Source organism: Sinocyclocheilus grahami, unplaced genomic scaffold, assembly GCF_001515645.1.
Source record: "Sinocyclocheilus grahami isolate Dianchi unplaced genomic scaffold, SAMN03320097.WGS_v1.1 scaffold96.1, whole genome shotgun sequence".
In the NCBI taxonomy this organism is placed as follows: Eukaryota; Metazoa; Chordata; class Actinopteri; order Cypriniformes; family Cyprinidae; genus Sinocyclocheilus; species Sinocyclocheilus grahami.
The window spans coordinates 2,108,804-2,126,287 of record NW_015505275.1 but is presented as its reverse complement, the minus strand read 5'-3'; the positions used below and the strand labels follow the sequence as shown (position 1 = coordinate 2,126,287).

The following is a 17,484-nucleotide window of genomic DNA, read 5'->3' as shown; positions in this document are numbered from 1 at the left end:
CCAATATCATTACCACACTGGGTTCCTGACCAAACGGAATAACTGCCACTAATTGCTAAATTCTAAAGTATTTAGATTAATGGTCTGTGTCCTTAGTAAACATTTTAATTTGATTGACTTGTGCTAATACATATTCAACACCCTGAGCAACAAATGAGTTGTAATGTTTTTTTTTTCACTCTCTAAACCCAGACCTTCAGCTCTTCTTCATACGCCAAACTGGATCCACTGTTTTGCAGAAAACAATTTATAGACAGGCCTATCATGTTCAAAAGTTTGGGGTCGGAAAGATTTTTTAAAAATGTTTTTGAAAAGTTTCTTATTCTTGAGACGCTGCGACCAAAAACAGCAATGTTGTGAAACATTTTTTAAATGTAAAATAACTATTTTCTATTGTGATATATTTAATGCATCCCTGTTGAATAAAAGTGTTAATTTCTTTTAAAATAATAATAATTAAAAAAAAGACCCAATGACCCCAAACCTTTGAATGGTAGTGTATATACTAAGACAAAATATAATGATATTTCACTATTTCTCACTGGGAGTCACTCCCATGCAGTTTACAAAGTGTTTGCTCCCTAATTCTTTAATGCCAAGATTCATTAAATATTAAAAAGCTGAAAGAATGAAGACTTTTTTAGGCCATTTACATTGAAATAGACCCACTACATCAACTGTTTAATATACGATTTTGTGTTTACATAGTATCTCATAGAAAATCAGAATTCTCTGATTTATTCCTACATATATGTTCAACTACGTAAAGGACACTGTACAGGTACTAATTTTGTAAAAGTAGTTGATTTACCTTTCCATCATCACTTTTCTCCAGTTTATTAAGATGAAACATCATGAATTGACTTGAATTCATTCAATACGCTTCATGCTCAAACTCTGTAATAATAGTAGCCACACTTGTGAATTAACATCCATTTCACAGATACAATTTACAAAACGGAACAAGACAAGTGCCATAGAAAGGCCAGCACTGGTGTTTCAGCTACACAGAAGCTTCACAAAATGAGTATGAAACATGTCCGAAATCTTTTAACATCTACTCTAGTAAAATGTATATTTTATAAATCTATGTTTTGGCACTGTTTTTGTCTACTTTTATGACTTGGTCGACAAGGAAGCACAATTGAGTTTGTTCCACTGTAGTGCATGAGATACAGTCAGAACCACAGAAGTCACAGCAAAAACACTATAAATGCTTGTTGAAATATCATTTTTGATTGTGGATTTCAGTACAGGAGATGTCAGTTGCAGTTAATGGTTTAGCAGCTTATGCTACTGCACATCCCTATTAGGGTGATTTATTGCTGAAGGTTTATGGTGGTCAATATGACTCAACCATCTGCTTTTTTACAGGATTAAACTCTTAACTGAGCAGTACATCTGATTTTATTACCAGAAAAACCTTGCAGTGTTGATGTTGGTTTAAAACATATTTATTCATCCTACATACGTTTTTAATGATTTAATGCTTTAAAGTGGTGGTACGCATTTAGCACGCTAGAGGAATGGTCAAGCAAGTAATATCCGCAATATCAGTGTACTCGCCTACAACCTTCTAGGCTCGCAGGTACGTACCTCACATTAAAAACTGCCGCTGGTGAAAAACCCGGGCTAGGAATCACAAACAGTATATCTGAGAGTACTTAAAAGTGCTGTAACGTCAATAAATGTCTTCTCCTTTTTATTCTTCTCTTTTCTTACAGAACTAGTGCACAGTCTTTGGTCAATAATAAAAACCTTTCAAGGCTTATTACAGAACAACAATTCAAAGCTTCCTCCTTATCCAAAGCAACAAACTTAAAATCAAAGACTAATCTGATTGGCTGCAGAGTGGAGGTAACATCAGTGAAAATGACCCATGGCTTCAGCGGCTTTCACTCGCACGAGAGGATCTGGATCCTGCAGCAGCATCACCAGACCTGAGGACAGAAAAAAAGGACATGGATCAAAGAATGAATCGAAGTAAACCAATTGAAAATATAAGTCAAGTAATAACCGAACAAACGCATGGTGCATTTATGTGATAGAGTCACAACAGCAATATCTTCTACATTGTATTTTACCAGACAAGTCTCCATTAAAATAGAAGCAAAAATAATAGATTCCTTAGGTGCCACGAAACAGCAAATGTAGCAGAATAACAAGGATGTGCTGTCCTTCCTTAAATATATCTCTTGACTGCAGATATTATTATAGAACTGAGGTACCTACCCTTTGTCACTGACCCCATATTCATATGGGAGAAATGCTCATCATGAAGGTTCCCAAGCAAAAACCCTAAAAATTCACACACACAAAGCGGTTACAAAACCACCACAAAATAACTAGGAAAAATACACAAATACTAGAAATGTTTTTCTTATTTTTATTTTTTTAAAATACTATAGAATAATTTTTTTTTTTACCAATAAACATGGCAGCACTGGCTCTGATCTCAGCCCAGTTACTCTTGAAGAACTGAATGACTGTGATGTGGTAGAAGTTCAGCATCCCTGGAAAATCCTGGATCTTTGACAAAACATATTTTATAATTTTCTCTTAATCAAATAGCTAAAAAAAATGAATTGTCTCTTAGTTCCTGTTTTATCAACTAAAATGGTTTGGAACAGTAAAAACATTGAGTATTCATAAAAAGATTCAAATGCAAATGTGACAGAGCAGTGGTTATGATATTCCCTATAAAAAGGAATCTCTGAACTCATAAGCACACTCAGCTATTCTATGCGTGTTTTTATAATAAAGAAAGCTTTTGCTCCGTACTAGGTATTTGGTGAGGTCATTAATGAACTCTCCATGATGCAGACCCTTCTCCTCAAGAAGATGATTCTGGAACATGGCAGAGATCTGTTCTGAACCTATGACTGGAGCACATATGCGCATGGCATACTTGCATGCCTAGGGGAACAAACAGATACATACCAAACTCACATACAAGTATCATACCGTATTGGCCCGAATATAAGACAATCCTGATTATAAGACGACCCCCCCTTTTTCCAGATGTACCTTTTGGAAAAAGGCTTTTTAAAAACCAAATCTTGTTTTTTCTCACTAAAACACATTTTGTCTTCAATTATTTTCATATTGCATATTTTTCCTATTTTAATTTTTGTTTGGAAAATTATGGTAAAAACTGGTAAAATGTATCAACAATCACATTAAAAAAAAAGATACACTTTTTGATATACCATAAAAAAAAATTTTTTAAAACAGGTAGCCCATCTGAATTAGGACATTTAGGCTATCCATCTAATAGTAGCCTACCAAAATCGTATTAACAGTAGAAGTTAAATCTTACTGTAGTCTTCAAATCTGGGTACTGTCTTACGTTTTAAAATCACAAAGGGAGTTTGGTCCCATCAGGCTAACGTGACAGTCACGACTCATGCAGCTGTAAGGTTTTCTTTTTCTTTTGTTTTTACTCGCGATCTTTACAACACGCATTACATTACGTATTTCATGGCACACTCGTTTTATGCGTATTTGGCACCATCTATTGTTGTGGGTGTATTATTGGCATGTCAAAGTCTAGACCCTGAATATAAGACGACCGCGTTTTTTCAGATGTATTTCCAAGTAAAAAACATTGTCTTATACTCGGGTCAAAACGGTACTTCTGGACTATTCTCATATTATTGCTAGGGCTGCACGATAAATCGCATGCGATATTTAACGCACATCTTGTCAGTAAAGCCATCCTGTAATCAGCGGTAAATCTCCATCACATGCAGGCTTTCACATGGAGCAGCATTAACTACACAGAGCCGTTGTTCACCGACAAGCTGCGCAAAATATGATCGGGATTTTGCGCAGCTTGTCAGTGGACAACGTCTCTGTGTAGTTAATGCTGCTCAATGTGAAAGCCCGCACGTGATGGAGATTTACCGCTGATTACAGGATGGCTTTACTGACAAGATGTGCGTTAAATATCGCATGCGATTTATCGTGCAGCCCTAATTATTACTCTTATTATTATTACATTTTGCATTGTCATTGTAACTAACTTTCAACATTTATAGCCATTATAACAACAACAAAAATCTCTGTAGGAGTGTGTGCAGACTAATCAATCACTGACCTTGACCACTTGAGGGTTGGGATCACTGAGATGCAACAGCAGGCTGACAAGAACATTGTGGATCTGGTCTTTAAAAACAGGCTCACCCGAGCCAAACTTCGACAGGTTCCCCAGGAGCATGATGGAAGCACATCGGATCTCATCGTTCTCCTGACAGAGCATAACAACGGATCTTTAAGTAAAGCCATACAACAAAAAAACCCACGCTTGCCAAAACACTGTACTCTAATAGCCTGTATTTTTAAAAAAAGACACTATTTTTAGTAATAGAGTACTAATGGGGCCTAAAACATTTCACTTTTCTGAAATAATTAATTATTTTTTATTTTTTTAAATGTGAGTGAATGTAGATGTTTAACCCTTTAGTGTGACTGTCAACTTCAGGAGGTCAAACAATATATTATATTCAATAAATAACAATAAATGTATTTAAACAAAGTTTAAAGCTGAGATTTAAAAAAAATAAAATTTAATAATAATAAATATTATTTAAAAAAAACTAAACTTAAACTCAAAAATGTATTACAATAAAAAAAGGCTATGCCAGAATGGGCAACAGTATGCAGTCAATACAACAATTTGTGCTAACATGCAAAGATAGCATATAGAGTCCCAGATTTTTATTTTATTATTTTGTAATTAATTTAATTAATTGTAATTTAATTGTAATTAATTCATGTTAACATGCAAATATTTTATAATATTATAATTAAATTATAATGGATAACTATATATTTTTTATTTAATATTTATTTTTTTATTATTTTTTTATTATTTATGTCTTCCCATCATGCTGTATAAATGTAGAACACACGTAAAAAAATGTTTTTGGTAATTGTTTCATAACTATTAGCTACTAATAAATTATTGGATTTGTGCCTTTTTGTGCTTTTAAAAAACAATGCTATACAAATATTAGATTATCTTAAAGAAGTAGCATAAATACTAATTCTAGTTGGAAATTTTAGCTTTATAGTTGCGATTTAAACATTCTGTCTTCACTCAAGACACTCACATTCTCCAGAAAGGGTTTAATCTTCATGAAGATGTAAACCACAAGCAGGTGGACGTTCTTTTGGTCCAGGTAAAGCAATATCTTGGACATTCCAGACATGGCCTCCAATGTGATGAGTTTCCCTGGATCATCGTTTTCTTCCATACCTGAACTCATGGCTGCTAAAAGCTCCTTTGCATATTTATTCACCTAAACGAGAACAGAGGCAGTGAGATTAACATATAGCAGCATACAATTACATGCTGAACTGACTGCTTTGGTTACAACGCTGTAATAAGTAATGACAAAACGTAACTACAGAGAGAAGACATCAAATGCAAAGAATAATAACAGGCGTCTTGTGCAAGGTGTCTTACGCAAACACAACACGGGGAACTTTCAGGCAGCATTTCAGAATACAGACAATTTTCTGCACACATCCTTACTGATTGCTGCATAAACAAGTTGCCATGTGTCTCACACTGCTGCCAAGAATCACTGCCCAAAAAATCAATTAGACTGTTCATCCAATGAGTGTTTTCAGATGTCAAGCAGAGCGTCTATACCTTTTCAGGTGAGCCCACAGCAATGTTCCCCAGGCCTCGAACCGCCAGCATGCGAACCGTACCGCAGGTGTCAGTTATTCTTTCCATCATGTTGTTCATCAGCATGTCCAAAATCATCAGTTCAGTCACTACGTGATGGTTCAGAAGCTTGAAGGAATAAACAAATAAATTGTGACGTCTAATTTACAACAGCTATGAGTACACAATAAAACGGGGGTGAAAAGGTTCCTGTAAAAAAAAATTAAAAATAGACCCGTCTGGTTCACCACTCACAGTTTTGGTACACTGCTGTGTGTACGGGAAATATTAATATTAACCCATACACTCAGTAGTGTTGAATTCAGTCGTATTGGACTTGTAAGGGGTGAAGATACAAAATGAGGTTGCCATTATTATAATCTAGAAATTAAATTAAATTAAACTTATTATTATCATTAATTGTTTTCTTCATTGCATTGTTTGTAAACACAAAACCATTCTATAAGCTACTATTCAAATATCAGCAAGATTTTTTTAGTGTTTTTGAAAGAAATGTCTTATGCTCACTATTTAATCAAAAATACAGTACAAATCGTAATACTGTTAAACACTATTACAATTTCAAATAACAGTTTTCTATTTTAATGTATTTTAAAATGAAATGTATTCCTGATTATAATATTCTGACTTAACATTTTTGTGGCTACTTAACATTTCTGTTGAAACTATGACAGTTTCCACAAAATTCAGGATTCTTTGATGAATATAAAGTTTAAAAGAACATAATTTATTTGAAATAGAAATATTTCTTAACATTATAAATGTCTTTGTTTCTTTTGATGAATTTATTTCATCCCTGCTAAATTCAAATATATACCATGAGAAATTTGAACAATTACACTCTTCTAAAAAAAACCTGAACAATCTGTGCTCTTGCAAAATAATCCGTCTTTAGTAATTCATCGTTAATAAACTTTGAACTAAGACCGTTAACTAAAATCACATAAAATAAAATGTTCTCACCTCAGAGAAGAATGCTGTGACTGTGATCCTCTGGCACTCATAAATATTACAGAGAGAAGGACACAGACTTTCCACAATGGAAGGGAGTCTTGGACCAGCATGCTTTGCCATTGCTCTGTTAGAAAGAATAGCTTCTTCAAAATGATCACACTTAATCTTACCACAATGGGATAGAAAGCAGCATGATAGCTCCAAACTCTTACTTTTACAGGTACAATTTCCACAAATACACTGCATGAGACCATGCACATTTATGAGAGCTTGAAACTGATATGTGGCGCTCGCAAAATATTGCAATAAAAAACACATCACGAGTCTTCAAGGACAATTCTACTGCCATACGCATCTCCTTTAACAAAATAGAACAAGTAGAAAACTTTGCAAACAACAAACAGTATAAGATGACTTGAGGATGACGGAGGACAGGTGTGTGTACCTGGAGAGCAGAGTGACTCCTGTTGTGTGCTGGTGCGGGTCCTTCATCTTGTCCCAAGCTCCCTCCTGATCTAATGGTTTCATGACAGCGTCCAGCTGAGCTCGACCCAGCAGGATCCGCAGGGCCTCCACTGCCACACTGAGCACACAGCAAAGAGAAACACAGATGTCTTATTAACTCTGAGCTCAGCGATGTCTGCATGAGTAGCTACACTCAAATTCACCATCCGACCCAAAATATAACTTCATCAGTGATCGATTTGACTAATCAGCACATAGGCAGAACGAATCATTAATTTAAAAAAACAATCATTTAAAAAAAAAAAAAAGAAGACTGTTAGAGTTACCTAAATTCCATATTTATGCCACTCACCCACACACATCGAAATTGGCCACATTAATTTTGTTGATTGTTTTGCGGTCTGAAATGATGCTGTTGCTATTGAGATCTTTAGGTAGCTGAACTCCCACGCTGGAGCCCAAGCGCACCAGAAGAGCACTGAAGAGCTTTGGAAATAGATACGCCACGGCATCAGCTGACTGGCCATTCAGCATCATCTCACGCAGGGCACAGGTCATCTATAAAACATTGCATTGCAAAAGAAAATCACTAACGATAAATCAAAACAGTTTGGGATATGACCAGGGTTGCCAGGTTTTCTCAACAAAACCCGCCCAAATGCTACTCAAAACTAGCCAAATCGTGCTTCGAGGGAGGTCCCCCAGTAAAAAAAAATATCGCATTCCAGGGGGGTGAAATACACGTTTTTGGCGGGGTACCCCTGGTAAAATTCGCATTCTAGGGGCTAAATATCACATTATTGGGAACGTTTCAAACCGCGGACATGAAAATCAACCCGCAGCAACAGTGTTTAGGCCAAATCTGTGGGAAAAGCATGGACTTGGCAACACTGGATATGACCTTATTCCTGATATTCAGCATGGACACATTAAACTGATCAAAAATGAAAGTAAAGACATGTTTAGAAATGTTTCCCAAGCACCAAATCAACATATCAGAATTATTTCTGAAGGATAAACTAGAAAACTGTTATTTACATTGTAATAATAATAATACTGCATAATATTACTGTTTTAATGTATTTTTGATCAAATAAAATGCAGTCTTGGTGAGCGCAAGAGATTTCTATCAAAAACATTTAAAAAATCTTACCGACTCCAAAAGTATGAACAGTAGTGTAAGCCACTTAAAATGGCATTAAAAATGGAACAAAAAAGGTTTAAAAGTTGATACCATTTCCTAACTAATGTAACAGTAAAGAATCTAGCAATTAATTATTTTCACTAGCATATGTTTTAACAAGCTGTGAAAGTCAACGGCATCACTTGTCAAGACATTTTGCAAAAACACATGGTTTCTATTTTTGATGTGTTGTAATGGGAAGTCCCGCTCACAGTAAATTCTCTACACCCTGCTTCTCAAAGCTGCATTTTAAGCATTCTGTTTCAAATCTGGTGTTATTTGTTGTGATTTTGTTGCTTCACGCAGCTTCTCTCCTTCATTAAAGACCGAAAAATTATTTGACACTGCATAATTGACACATTGTGACTAGTTAGGATGAATCAAATAATACAAATCATATATATATTAATACTTACAGCCAGTGGTTGGCTTGTGGCAACTTTGGTCAAACCGGGTCTCAACATGGACTCTTTCTTATCTACATAGGGAACCATAACATTCAGCTTCTCGATAATCATCTCCATGATTTGCAGGGCCAGAGTGCTGTCTGCTCCTAGAGCTATCCACATCTCACAGCTCCAGCTGGAGAAAACACACAATGACACAAACATAAGCACATCCTTATTATGCTTGAGCATCACGGAGCACATGACAGACAATGAATGCCATGCACATAAACAACACACTCAGTAATCACCTGTCGTATGGTAGTGGGTAGGCAACGAGCGTGTTGACCACTGTCTGCAGATGCTGTGTAGCGAGGATGAGGATGGACTGACCGATGGCCACCTTTACCTGCTCTTCACCAATCACCTGCAGCCGGTTGTGTAACACCTCAAGCATCTCTGGTACCTGACAAAGAGTCAAGACACAAGAAGTAAAAACTGACAAGAAAGAAAATAATTACAGTTTCATTGAACATGAAAATAGGAGCATGAAGGGAACACTTGTGCACATGTCAGTGAGAGGAATTTTGGGAACGTATAAACTAGTTTTCTAAGCTACAAGCTTCTAATAGGTTCAAACTGAAATGTAAGTCTTTATTCATTACAAATCCACTCTAGTCCTTCTTGCCTTGGTCATGATAGAAGTTCAATTCAAAAATGAATTGTATTCTTCAATGAATCAGTTGATCTGGTTCTCAAAACCAGTCTGAATTATTCATTAAAGAATTTAGAAGTTGGAAGTTAGAAGTTGTTAGAATATTGACAAACTGCAGATGTTTGAAGTAAAAAAAAATTTTTTTTAAACAAATTAATTCATTTATTCAGCAAGGCTAAAATGCTTTACATTGTTACAAAAGATTTCTATTTCAAATAAGTGCTGTTCTTTTGAACTTCATTTTCAAAGAATCCTGAAAAACTGTTTCCTCAACAACAACAAAAAGCAACAACTGTTTTCAACAAACCTTTCTTGAGCACCAAATCAGTATATTGAAATGATTTCTGAAGGATCATGTGACACTGAATACTGAAGTAATGGCTCGAGTCATTTTAAACTGAAATATTAATTCACAATATTACTATTGTTACTGTATTTTCGATCAAATAAATGCAGCCTTGATGAGCATTAGAAACTACTTTAAGAAAACCTTAAAAGATCTTTATGAACCCAAACATTTGAACAGTAGTATTAGAACCACTTTTTATGGAATCTAAAAGCTTGTAGCAGTATTAAGTATATATTTAGCTAAAATTAAAAAAATTACATTCAATAAACCTCCAAGGCCAATATAAACTTATGCAAGAACATTTGCTAAAAATTGTAATGTACCAGATCCTGCAGGCCAGCACCTCTGTTCTTCAGCAAGGTGTTGAGGATCACGCTGGATGCTCTGGAACAGTTGGACTGAGCGTCCACCAAACCATCATACAGCATAAACAACAGGGTGCTCAACTGCTGCTGGGGCAAACGCTTACTGATGATCTAAAACACAAGACACAGGGGGTGGAGAGGGAGAAAGAGAGTCAGTTTCATTTTCAGAAAGAGAGCTGGTGGATACTTAAGAGTTTTTTTTTTTGAAGTATCAGTATTTTAGGAGAACATTACATCAGGACAATTAACCTTAGTCAGCTCAGAGCAGGTTTTATACAAGACTGAATGGTCAGGATTGCTTAGCTTCTCACGAACAACTAACAGACCCTCAACTGAATCGTCCTTGTAGTCCAGTGAAAAGCCTGAAAAATGGAAGAGCATAGACCTTTTGCAAAGTATTTCAGCATAACATAACACATAATATAATATTGACAGATTGTCAATCTGAAGCTCACCCTGGGTTAGGCAAAACTGAGTTGTGCTATGAAAAACTGGGCAGTACCTTCATAGCGCAGCTGAATGTACATTAGTCTATAGATGCAGTCTATGGCTGCCCGTCGCACCTCAGGGTTTGGGTCTGTGCACCGTGGGGCCAGACGCCCCACAAGAGCTCCCAAATTATGGAATGTCACTAGATTCTAGACAGAGAGAAAGAATGAAAGAGAAAGATTCATTAGCACAGAGGTTGAGATCTAATAAAATTTTAACTACATTTGTTTCCCAAAGCACATATTTAATTAATCAGTGCCTTGAGGAAACCAAAACGTCTTTTAGGAAGAGCAAAATAAATTATCCTACTTAACATTTCAGCTTGGACAGAATAAAATAATAGGTGTTGAAAGTGAATGCTTTGTATCTAAAGGATGTAAGAAATTTGTCTAGGCTGATTCACAGTGTTTTGTGGTAACAATCTACAAATAAACAGAAGACTTTTTAAACCAAGAAAGTAACACTTTAATTGCTACATTTAAATTCTACATTACTTTAAATAATTACTTAAAATAACTAAATATCTGTAATCTATATCTTTTAATTATAGTATATTCAAATTACTTCTCGACAAACAAAACCCTTTCCTCTCCCATGTGGTCCACAAGTACTGTAAAACTAGCTGTTTGAGCATTTTGGGGATTTTAGAGATGCTTAAAATTTTAAAATAATATGAGTAACAACACAGTAACACATAACCCCAAAAGAATCCTTTCCCAACATTCGAAATCCAAAGAATATCACTAGTTACTGCATTATGGATGCTATAGATGTGAATGTAATATACAAACACATATGTGTCAATGATGCTCCTTACCTTCACCCTGAGATTGTCCAAGTAGAACTGCAGTAACTCTGCTGTGGTCTTTACTGCCCTCTCCCGCTCATGGTCTTGTCCTGAGCTCAGCCAGCTTTCTATATGCTGGAAAGTGCAAAAGCACTCAATAAATAGGGCTCAGACAAAAGGACTGCAAAATGGCAAGTAATGTTAATAGTTTCTTCTTTACCTTGAACATAGACTGCAGACCATCAGGACTCAAGTCTCTGGCTAGCACATTCCTCAGCAATTCATCAAGAGCAGTAGAAGTATCTGAATATAAGACCTGAGGGAAAACGCATTGCAGTGAAAAACATACTTTATTTTTAAAGCATACAGGAGAGAGTACTGATGTTCACAGACATGTGTAGATACATGCATATTTTATTCTGACCTCTCTTTGCTGTGGATCCAGGGCTTCTTCATCTTTAGCCTTGTCTGGAGTGTCCACAGTAGGAAGCCCATAAACTCCATTCAAACATGTTTTTAACAAGTCAAAGTTTTCATTTTCTGTTAAAGGAGGATCTAAGTTTCTGAAGACTTGAGTCAAGTTCTTAACAGAGTGCGGCACTGTATTGCAATGGACAAAGATGCCAGTTTAGCATATGTTTACAAATCTTTTAAAAATGAATGAACACAGTAGTCAAGACGAACACAAGAAAGATTTAAAATGGTAGGATACATGAGGTTGGCACATGTGGTCAATACAAGATAGCGAACAGGGGTCCGCATGACATCTGTTGGTTCAGATTTTATGAAATCCTGCATTTAAATAGAAGACATAAATGCCAAATAAATCTGCATATCATTATGAAACTGATCCGAGTTTAAAAAACAAACAAACAAACAAACATTTTCTTACATGGGTGCTTCTACTAAATACTGAGCAAAGGGTCTGAATACTTAGGACCATGTGATATTTCAGTTTTTCTTTTTTAATAAATCTGCAAAAATGTCAACAATTCTGTGTTTTTCTGTCAATATGGGGTGCTGTGTGTACATTAATGAGGAAAAAAAAATTACTTAAATGATTTTAGCAAATGGCTGCAATATAACAAAGAGTGAAAAATTTAAGGGGGTCTGAATACTTTCCGTACCCACTGTACATACAGTATATTAAAAACTGAATGATCTTCATATCAAACCTCTCACCATCATAACGCCCATCAACTCTTGTTTGCGGGAGAACAGGTAGCCCTGTTTACGAACACTTTTGCTGATGGCCTTGGCAATGAGTCCGACACTATGAATGAGACTGAGCTTCATAGTCAGGTCCTATCATATAAAGAGATGCAAACACACACTCAAGCTATGCGTAATGAAACAGTGCAAATGTCAATCAAACAGCAGAGGCAAATCAAGACCTGGAATTAGGAAAGCATTTCCTGGTCACAGCTGCACTCATCATGCTCATTATAAAGTAATTGACATGTTTGACTTCACTTACTTGTACTCTAAACAGTGCTATAAGAGATGAAAATCACAATCTTTGACAATATAATTGTGATTCAATAGAAAGAAAGGAAAAAAAAAAAAGAGTTGAATTGATGAATCAAGCCACCTAAAATCCACAAAAGCCAGACAATCAAGACACTGTGACACTTTAGTAAGACAAAGGTTATCAGGTTAGTGAGCACTTTTTGACCTTCTCAAAAAACACTTTTACTTACTAGTGTAAAGCCCGTTTTAAAATGTCATCTTTATTTTAAAATCTAATATAACAGCAGACCTTTTAAAAAGATCCAAACTAAATAGGAAGAGCTTATAAATGCTTTTTAAAATCCATCTCAGGGTCATAAAGAGATAGCTGAGAGGTTTATGAACTTTTCTGAGAAGCTCAAAAGGTTATACTGTAAAGATTTTGATTGCAGCATCAAGACTGAAGAGAAAGTGAGTTAAAGTTCAAAGGTCAGAGGAGGTCCTTGTGATCGCTTCCTTTCACGGTACCTTGGTCTCTACTTTAATTCCCAGAACCTGTGCAACAATAAAAGTAATGATGCAATGTAATTCACAAACATTAAAGATAATCCTTTTTATTTAACAGCAGAATGGACTATAAGAATGATGAATTAAGTGAACCTTCAGATACTGTTTGTAAATATATAACATCTCAGTTTAACAAAATTCTCCTAAAATCCCAACAAAGACCAAGACGAACTCAACTTTGATATTCAAATTGGAGCGCAGAATGTTAAAACAAAATGAGTTACATGGTTCCCTAACAGTGAAATTATTTTAAATCGCACAATTACATTATGAATATTGATGAGGTATGATTCAGCACTCAAAGAGAATTAATGATCCTTGTCGTTAAAAATCATTTAGATCAAACTGTCATAACTGCAGCCTCAAAAGCAACCAACTGAATCCTGTCAACAATATACTAGGACATTCAAAGGACTTGTTTAGCAAAACACCTCACAGCAGCAACACATTTTTCTTTTTTGTGCCTCACTGCTGTAACAAACAATGGGAAATGATTAATGTATTAATTCTGATCAAATAAATGAGCTGTTCATCTAACATAATAGAATGTCTACAGAGGCATGACATTTTTCCAAAAACCTCCACCAAACATCTAATGCAACTGCAAGTCTAGTCATCAATATTTTTGGTCCATTTTTCTCAGAAAAGAGACTGTACATTTTAAAAGTGTAAATCTGCTAAAAGTTATTTTTGTCAACTTTTAGGAGTACACTAATGTGGTAACTGATTAAAAAGACTAAAAGCCACAAAACTATCAATTTAAACTTCAGAGGAATAAATAAGAATTTGCATTTAGAAATACCAATTTAGAATACCACTTTGTTTTACCTTGGTGTTGAAGTTCTTGGAGATGTTGTGGAGAATGTCACTATCGATGCGAGTGAGGAGCTTATCTTCTGGAGCATGCAACGCAACATAGCCATAACACAAAATGAGAGTGCTCTTCATTTTCTCCACATCAACATCGTTTTTATCCTGAATGACAAAAAAAGAAAAAGTGACACACAACAAGATAAATGTGTAAAATATAGTCTCTGAAGCACTTACAATTTAACCTTTGCTCAATGAAACACTGTGCACTGTTACATTTTACAATTACTATTATTAAAAACACATAACATGGTAAAACAATCATTTCAAAGCCAATTTAAATGTTACAGTTTTTAACAATCTAATTTGGGCAATAAAAAGATGTTTTAATTTGCATCACGTGAGAAGTACAATGAAGCTCGGCCTACTTTCAGAAGACCAAATATCCCTGAGGCTTTCCTGAAGGCGTCAGACTTCCCAAACTCCTCCAGTTTTTCCAGAGTGCCATCGAGATGACTGCTGGCACACAGCCCGATTCCCATGGCAACACCCTGCATACCAATTACTGCCTGTTACTTTTATTATTCTTAATTAGCGGCTTTTAAATAACTGCAAAACCTCAGATATCCAAACTGTGGAACATTTGAATCCAATTTTGTACCAATCTATGATTAGAAATTATGTGATATGTGTTCTATTGTAACACTAAGCAGTAGAATAATGACCTAAATTTGGGGACAGGAATGGATAAGAATGGCCAATTGGTCATCCAACAATGGACTACCATATTATCCAGAAGTCATGTTTTTATCACCTGAAACATGCTGCTATTTACTTATATAAAGTAAATAAAACTTATTATTTTCCGTAAAAATACTGCAGTCAATTTGCAACTAGATATAAATTGTTTCCTAATATTAGATTTTTCTTCACATTTTTTGTGGCAGTGTGGTTAAAGTGATGAATTAAGAGACATAATTCCCTAGAGAAGGTTTTAGTGTGCTGTCAGCATGCGCTGCTTCAGCAAGCTGTTTGACTGTCAACACAGTAAACTCTCTACGAAGTTATGCCTCTTATTTCAGAATGTTAGAAGTGAACTAATAAGTGCTCAGTGGCATACCGTTCTTTCGATTGCATCATTGTGACGAGTGCCGATCAAGATCTCCTGCAGCTGTTTCCTGACCAGCTCTTTATTATAGCACTGCTGGAGAATCACACCGATACACCTATACAAAAAACTCTGAGAAAAAGAAAAAGAAAGAAGAGTTTATCACAAGAACCCAGGAAATGAAGTAAAATTTACATTCAAATACTTATTTTGTTTGGGCAAACTGCATGGGAGATTTATTATGTAGGCAATAAATTTAAATAAGCTGAGAACTGTTTTATAATAATTAGATACAAATATAATAATTAGTAATTAGCACAAAAATATAAAATAACGAGACTTCTAAAATGCAGAACCAAAAAATCTATCGGACTTAGAAAGTTCCTTTTTTGAAATAATAAACCTGGTTTATAATATGAAAAGGCACAGATGGATTTCCAAACTGACCTTCTCCTCCAGAGCGTTGTTGTAGGTAGGAAGGTATCGTGTGGCTTCTACTGCAAGCTGACCAGTCCACTGGCTGTCATCAATGGCTGCCAGAGTTTTAGACAGGAGCTTGATCACAATCAGAAAGCAATGTCTGATTAAACACCATTAACTTCGGCCATTAGGACGTTTGCAACTGGTCAATGCTTAACTTTCACATATTCTTCTAGATATAGATATGACTTATTCCTATAGATTTCCTAATTTCCCCATTTTTAATAACACAAGCCTCTCTTTTCAACAGCCATTATTAATTCATACAAATTACTACAGACCTGAAGTAATGTTTCTTCCCATTTCTTTTTATCCAGAGAATCTTCTGTTGATTCTGGTTAAAAGACAGAGACAAATTCAGTCAGAGATGCATTCAAACCACACTCTGGAAAAAGTCAAAGATAATGGGATACCCAATATAACTTTTTAAAGCTACACCATGTAACTATCTTGGAAGAGTCGTTGAATGTGAAATATGATTTTTCATATTTAAAAATGACTTTGGCTGCATCTTGGAAACATCTGGTCGTCTTGTGAGTCTCTAAGGACCTCATCATAGCAGATGAGCTTTCGTTCGACTAAAAACTGACAGAGCGAGTCTTGAGAACCTGTAAAGTATCAGTTACTAGACTAAATAAGGTAACAAGTCCTTTTATGTCAGTAAATTTACCTACTTCATTGAAATCTCACAGCAGGTTAAATTAGACAGAGCTGATGTCCAAAATCAGTTTTGAGACGGCTGGACCTTTGGAATCATAATGAAACATTGAAATGTGTAGTTGGATGTTATGACCAATAGGTGGCGTGTTCTGGTAGCCTGATAAAGAAAAGCTCTGTACCTAATCCACTACATCACTGTTGTATATTTTAACAAACCTTCAAAATAATTGACCAGCTTTGGAATCTCGTTTTCCCACAGAGGCTCGGCTTTAGGGTGAATGTTAGGGCTGATAGCGTGGAGCAGACTTAGAGAGGGAGCACCATGTCCCCTGCATCGAAACGGGAACGCAGCATTCACCTGAGGAAAATGTAACATTAATTTTAGAAGTTTTAAGGTAAGCACTAAGCATAGACTAAATTACATCATGATTCAAAAAAGAGTGCATGAGCAGAAACAGAGATAAAAAAAAAAGTTTGTCTTTAACGAATGGATGACAAAAGAATAATTAAATTTGACTAAAATCTAGACTAAAAAAATGGATACTGTTAGCTTGAAATCAATATTTGTGTTTAGGAATATCATGTGTTTAGAAATAGTTTAGAGTTGGTAGGATTTTTTAAATGATTTCTTATGCTCACAAAGATGCATTTATTTGATCAAAAAAGCAGTCACTTTTGACCGATTTCACCCAAAAATGAAAATGTTGTCATCGTTTACTCACTCGCAAGTCATTCTTATGTTGAACACAAAAGAAGACATTTTGAAGAACCAAACGTTATTGGTTCTCATTGACTTTCCATAGTAGGGAAAAAAATACTATGGAAGTCAATGGGGACCATCAACTCTTTGATTACCAGCATTCTTCAAAATATCTTCTTTTATGTACAACATAAGTAAGAATCTCATACAGGTTTAGAACGACACGAGGGTGAGTAAATGATGACAAAATTTTCATTTTTAGGTCAACTATTTCTTTGCAAATAAAAACTGACCTCAAACTTTTGAACATTAGTGTATG

The 17,484-nt window shown here is 35.4% G+C and overlaps 1 protein-coding gene across 2 annotated transcripts in view; it reads right to left on the bottom strand.

Moving 5' to 3' along the window:
• Window positions 1-924: 924 nt before the first annotated feature.
• LOC107587803 (maestro heat-like repeat family member 1) overlaps window positions 925-17,484 on the bottom strand; it is a 31,100-nt gene continuing 14,540 nt past the window's right edge. The window contains exons 17-43 of one of the 2 annotated variants that reach the window (XM_016275733.1): window positions 16,682-16,823; window positions 16,087-16,139; window positions 15,773-15,880; window positions 15,338-15,457; window positions 14,646-14,768; window positions 14,236-14,382; window positions 13,369-13,395; window positions 12,574-12,696; window positions 12,104-12,183; window positions 11,816-11,954; window positions 11,612-11,707; window positions 11,422-11,526; window positions 10,618-10,753; window positions 10,365-10,477; window positions 10,074-10,226; window positions 8,998-9,152; window positions 8,717-8,882; window positions 7,470-7,675; window positions 7,098-7,235; window positions 6,662-6,776; window positions 5,660-5,806; window positions 5,115-5,303; window positions 4,100-4,249; window positions 2,782-2,916; window positions 2,427-2,529; window positions 2,233-2,298; window positions 925-1,940 (exon numbers count right to left, since the gene is read on the bottom strand). In XM_016275733.1, the coding sequence (XP_016131219.1) occupies window positions 1,864-1,940; window positions 2,233-2,298; window positions 2,427-2,529; window positions 2,782-2,916; window positions 4,100-4,249; window positions 5,115-5,303; window positions 5,660-5,806; window positions 6,662-6,776; window positions 7,098-7,235; window positions 7,470-7,675; window positions 8,717-8,882; window positions 8,998-9,152; window positions 10,074-10,226; window positions 10,365-10,477; window positions 10,618-10,753; window positions 11,422-11,526; window positions 11,612-11,707; window positions 11,816-11,954; window positions 12,104-12,183; window positions 12,574-12,696; window positions 13,369-13,395; window positions 14,236-14,382; window positions 14,646-14,768; window positions 15,338-15,457; window positions 15,773-15,880; window positions 16,087-16,139; window positions 16,682-16,823 (3,312 nt within the window). In that variant the 3' untranslated portion in view covers window positions 925-1,863. The remainder of the gene's footprint in view (window positions 1,941-2,232; window positions 2,299-2,426; window positions 2,530-2,781; window positions 2,917-4,099; window positions 4,250-5,114; window positions 5,304-5,659; window positions 5,807-6,661; window positions 6,777-7,097; window positions 7,236-7,469; window positions 7,676-8,716; window positions 8,883-8,997; window positions 9,153-10,073; window positions 10,227-10,364; window positions 10,478-10,617; window positions 10,754-11,421; window positions 11,527-11,611; window positions 11,708-11,815; window positions 11,955-12,103; window positions 12,184-12,573; window positions 12,697-13,368; window positions 13,396-14,235; window positions 14,383-14,645; window positions 14,769-15,337; window positions 15,458-15,772; window positions 15,881-16,086; window positions 16,140-16,681; window positions 16,824-17,484) is intronic. The other variant, XM_016275734.1, reaches the window with a different exon arrangement.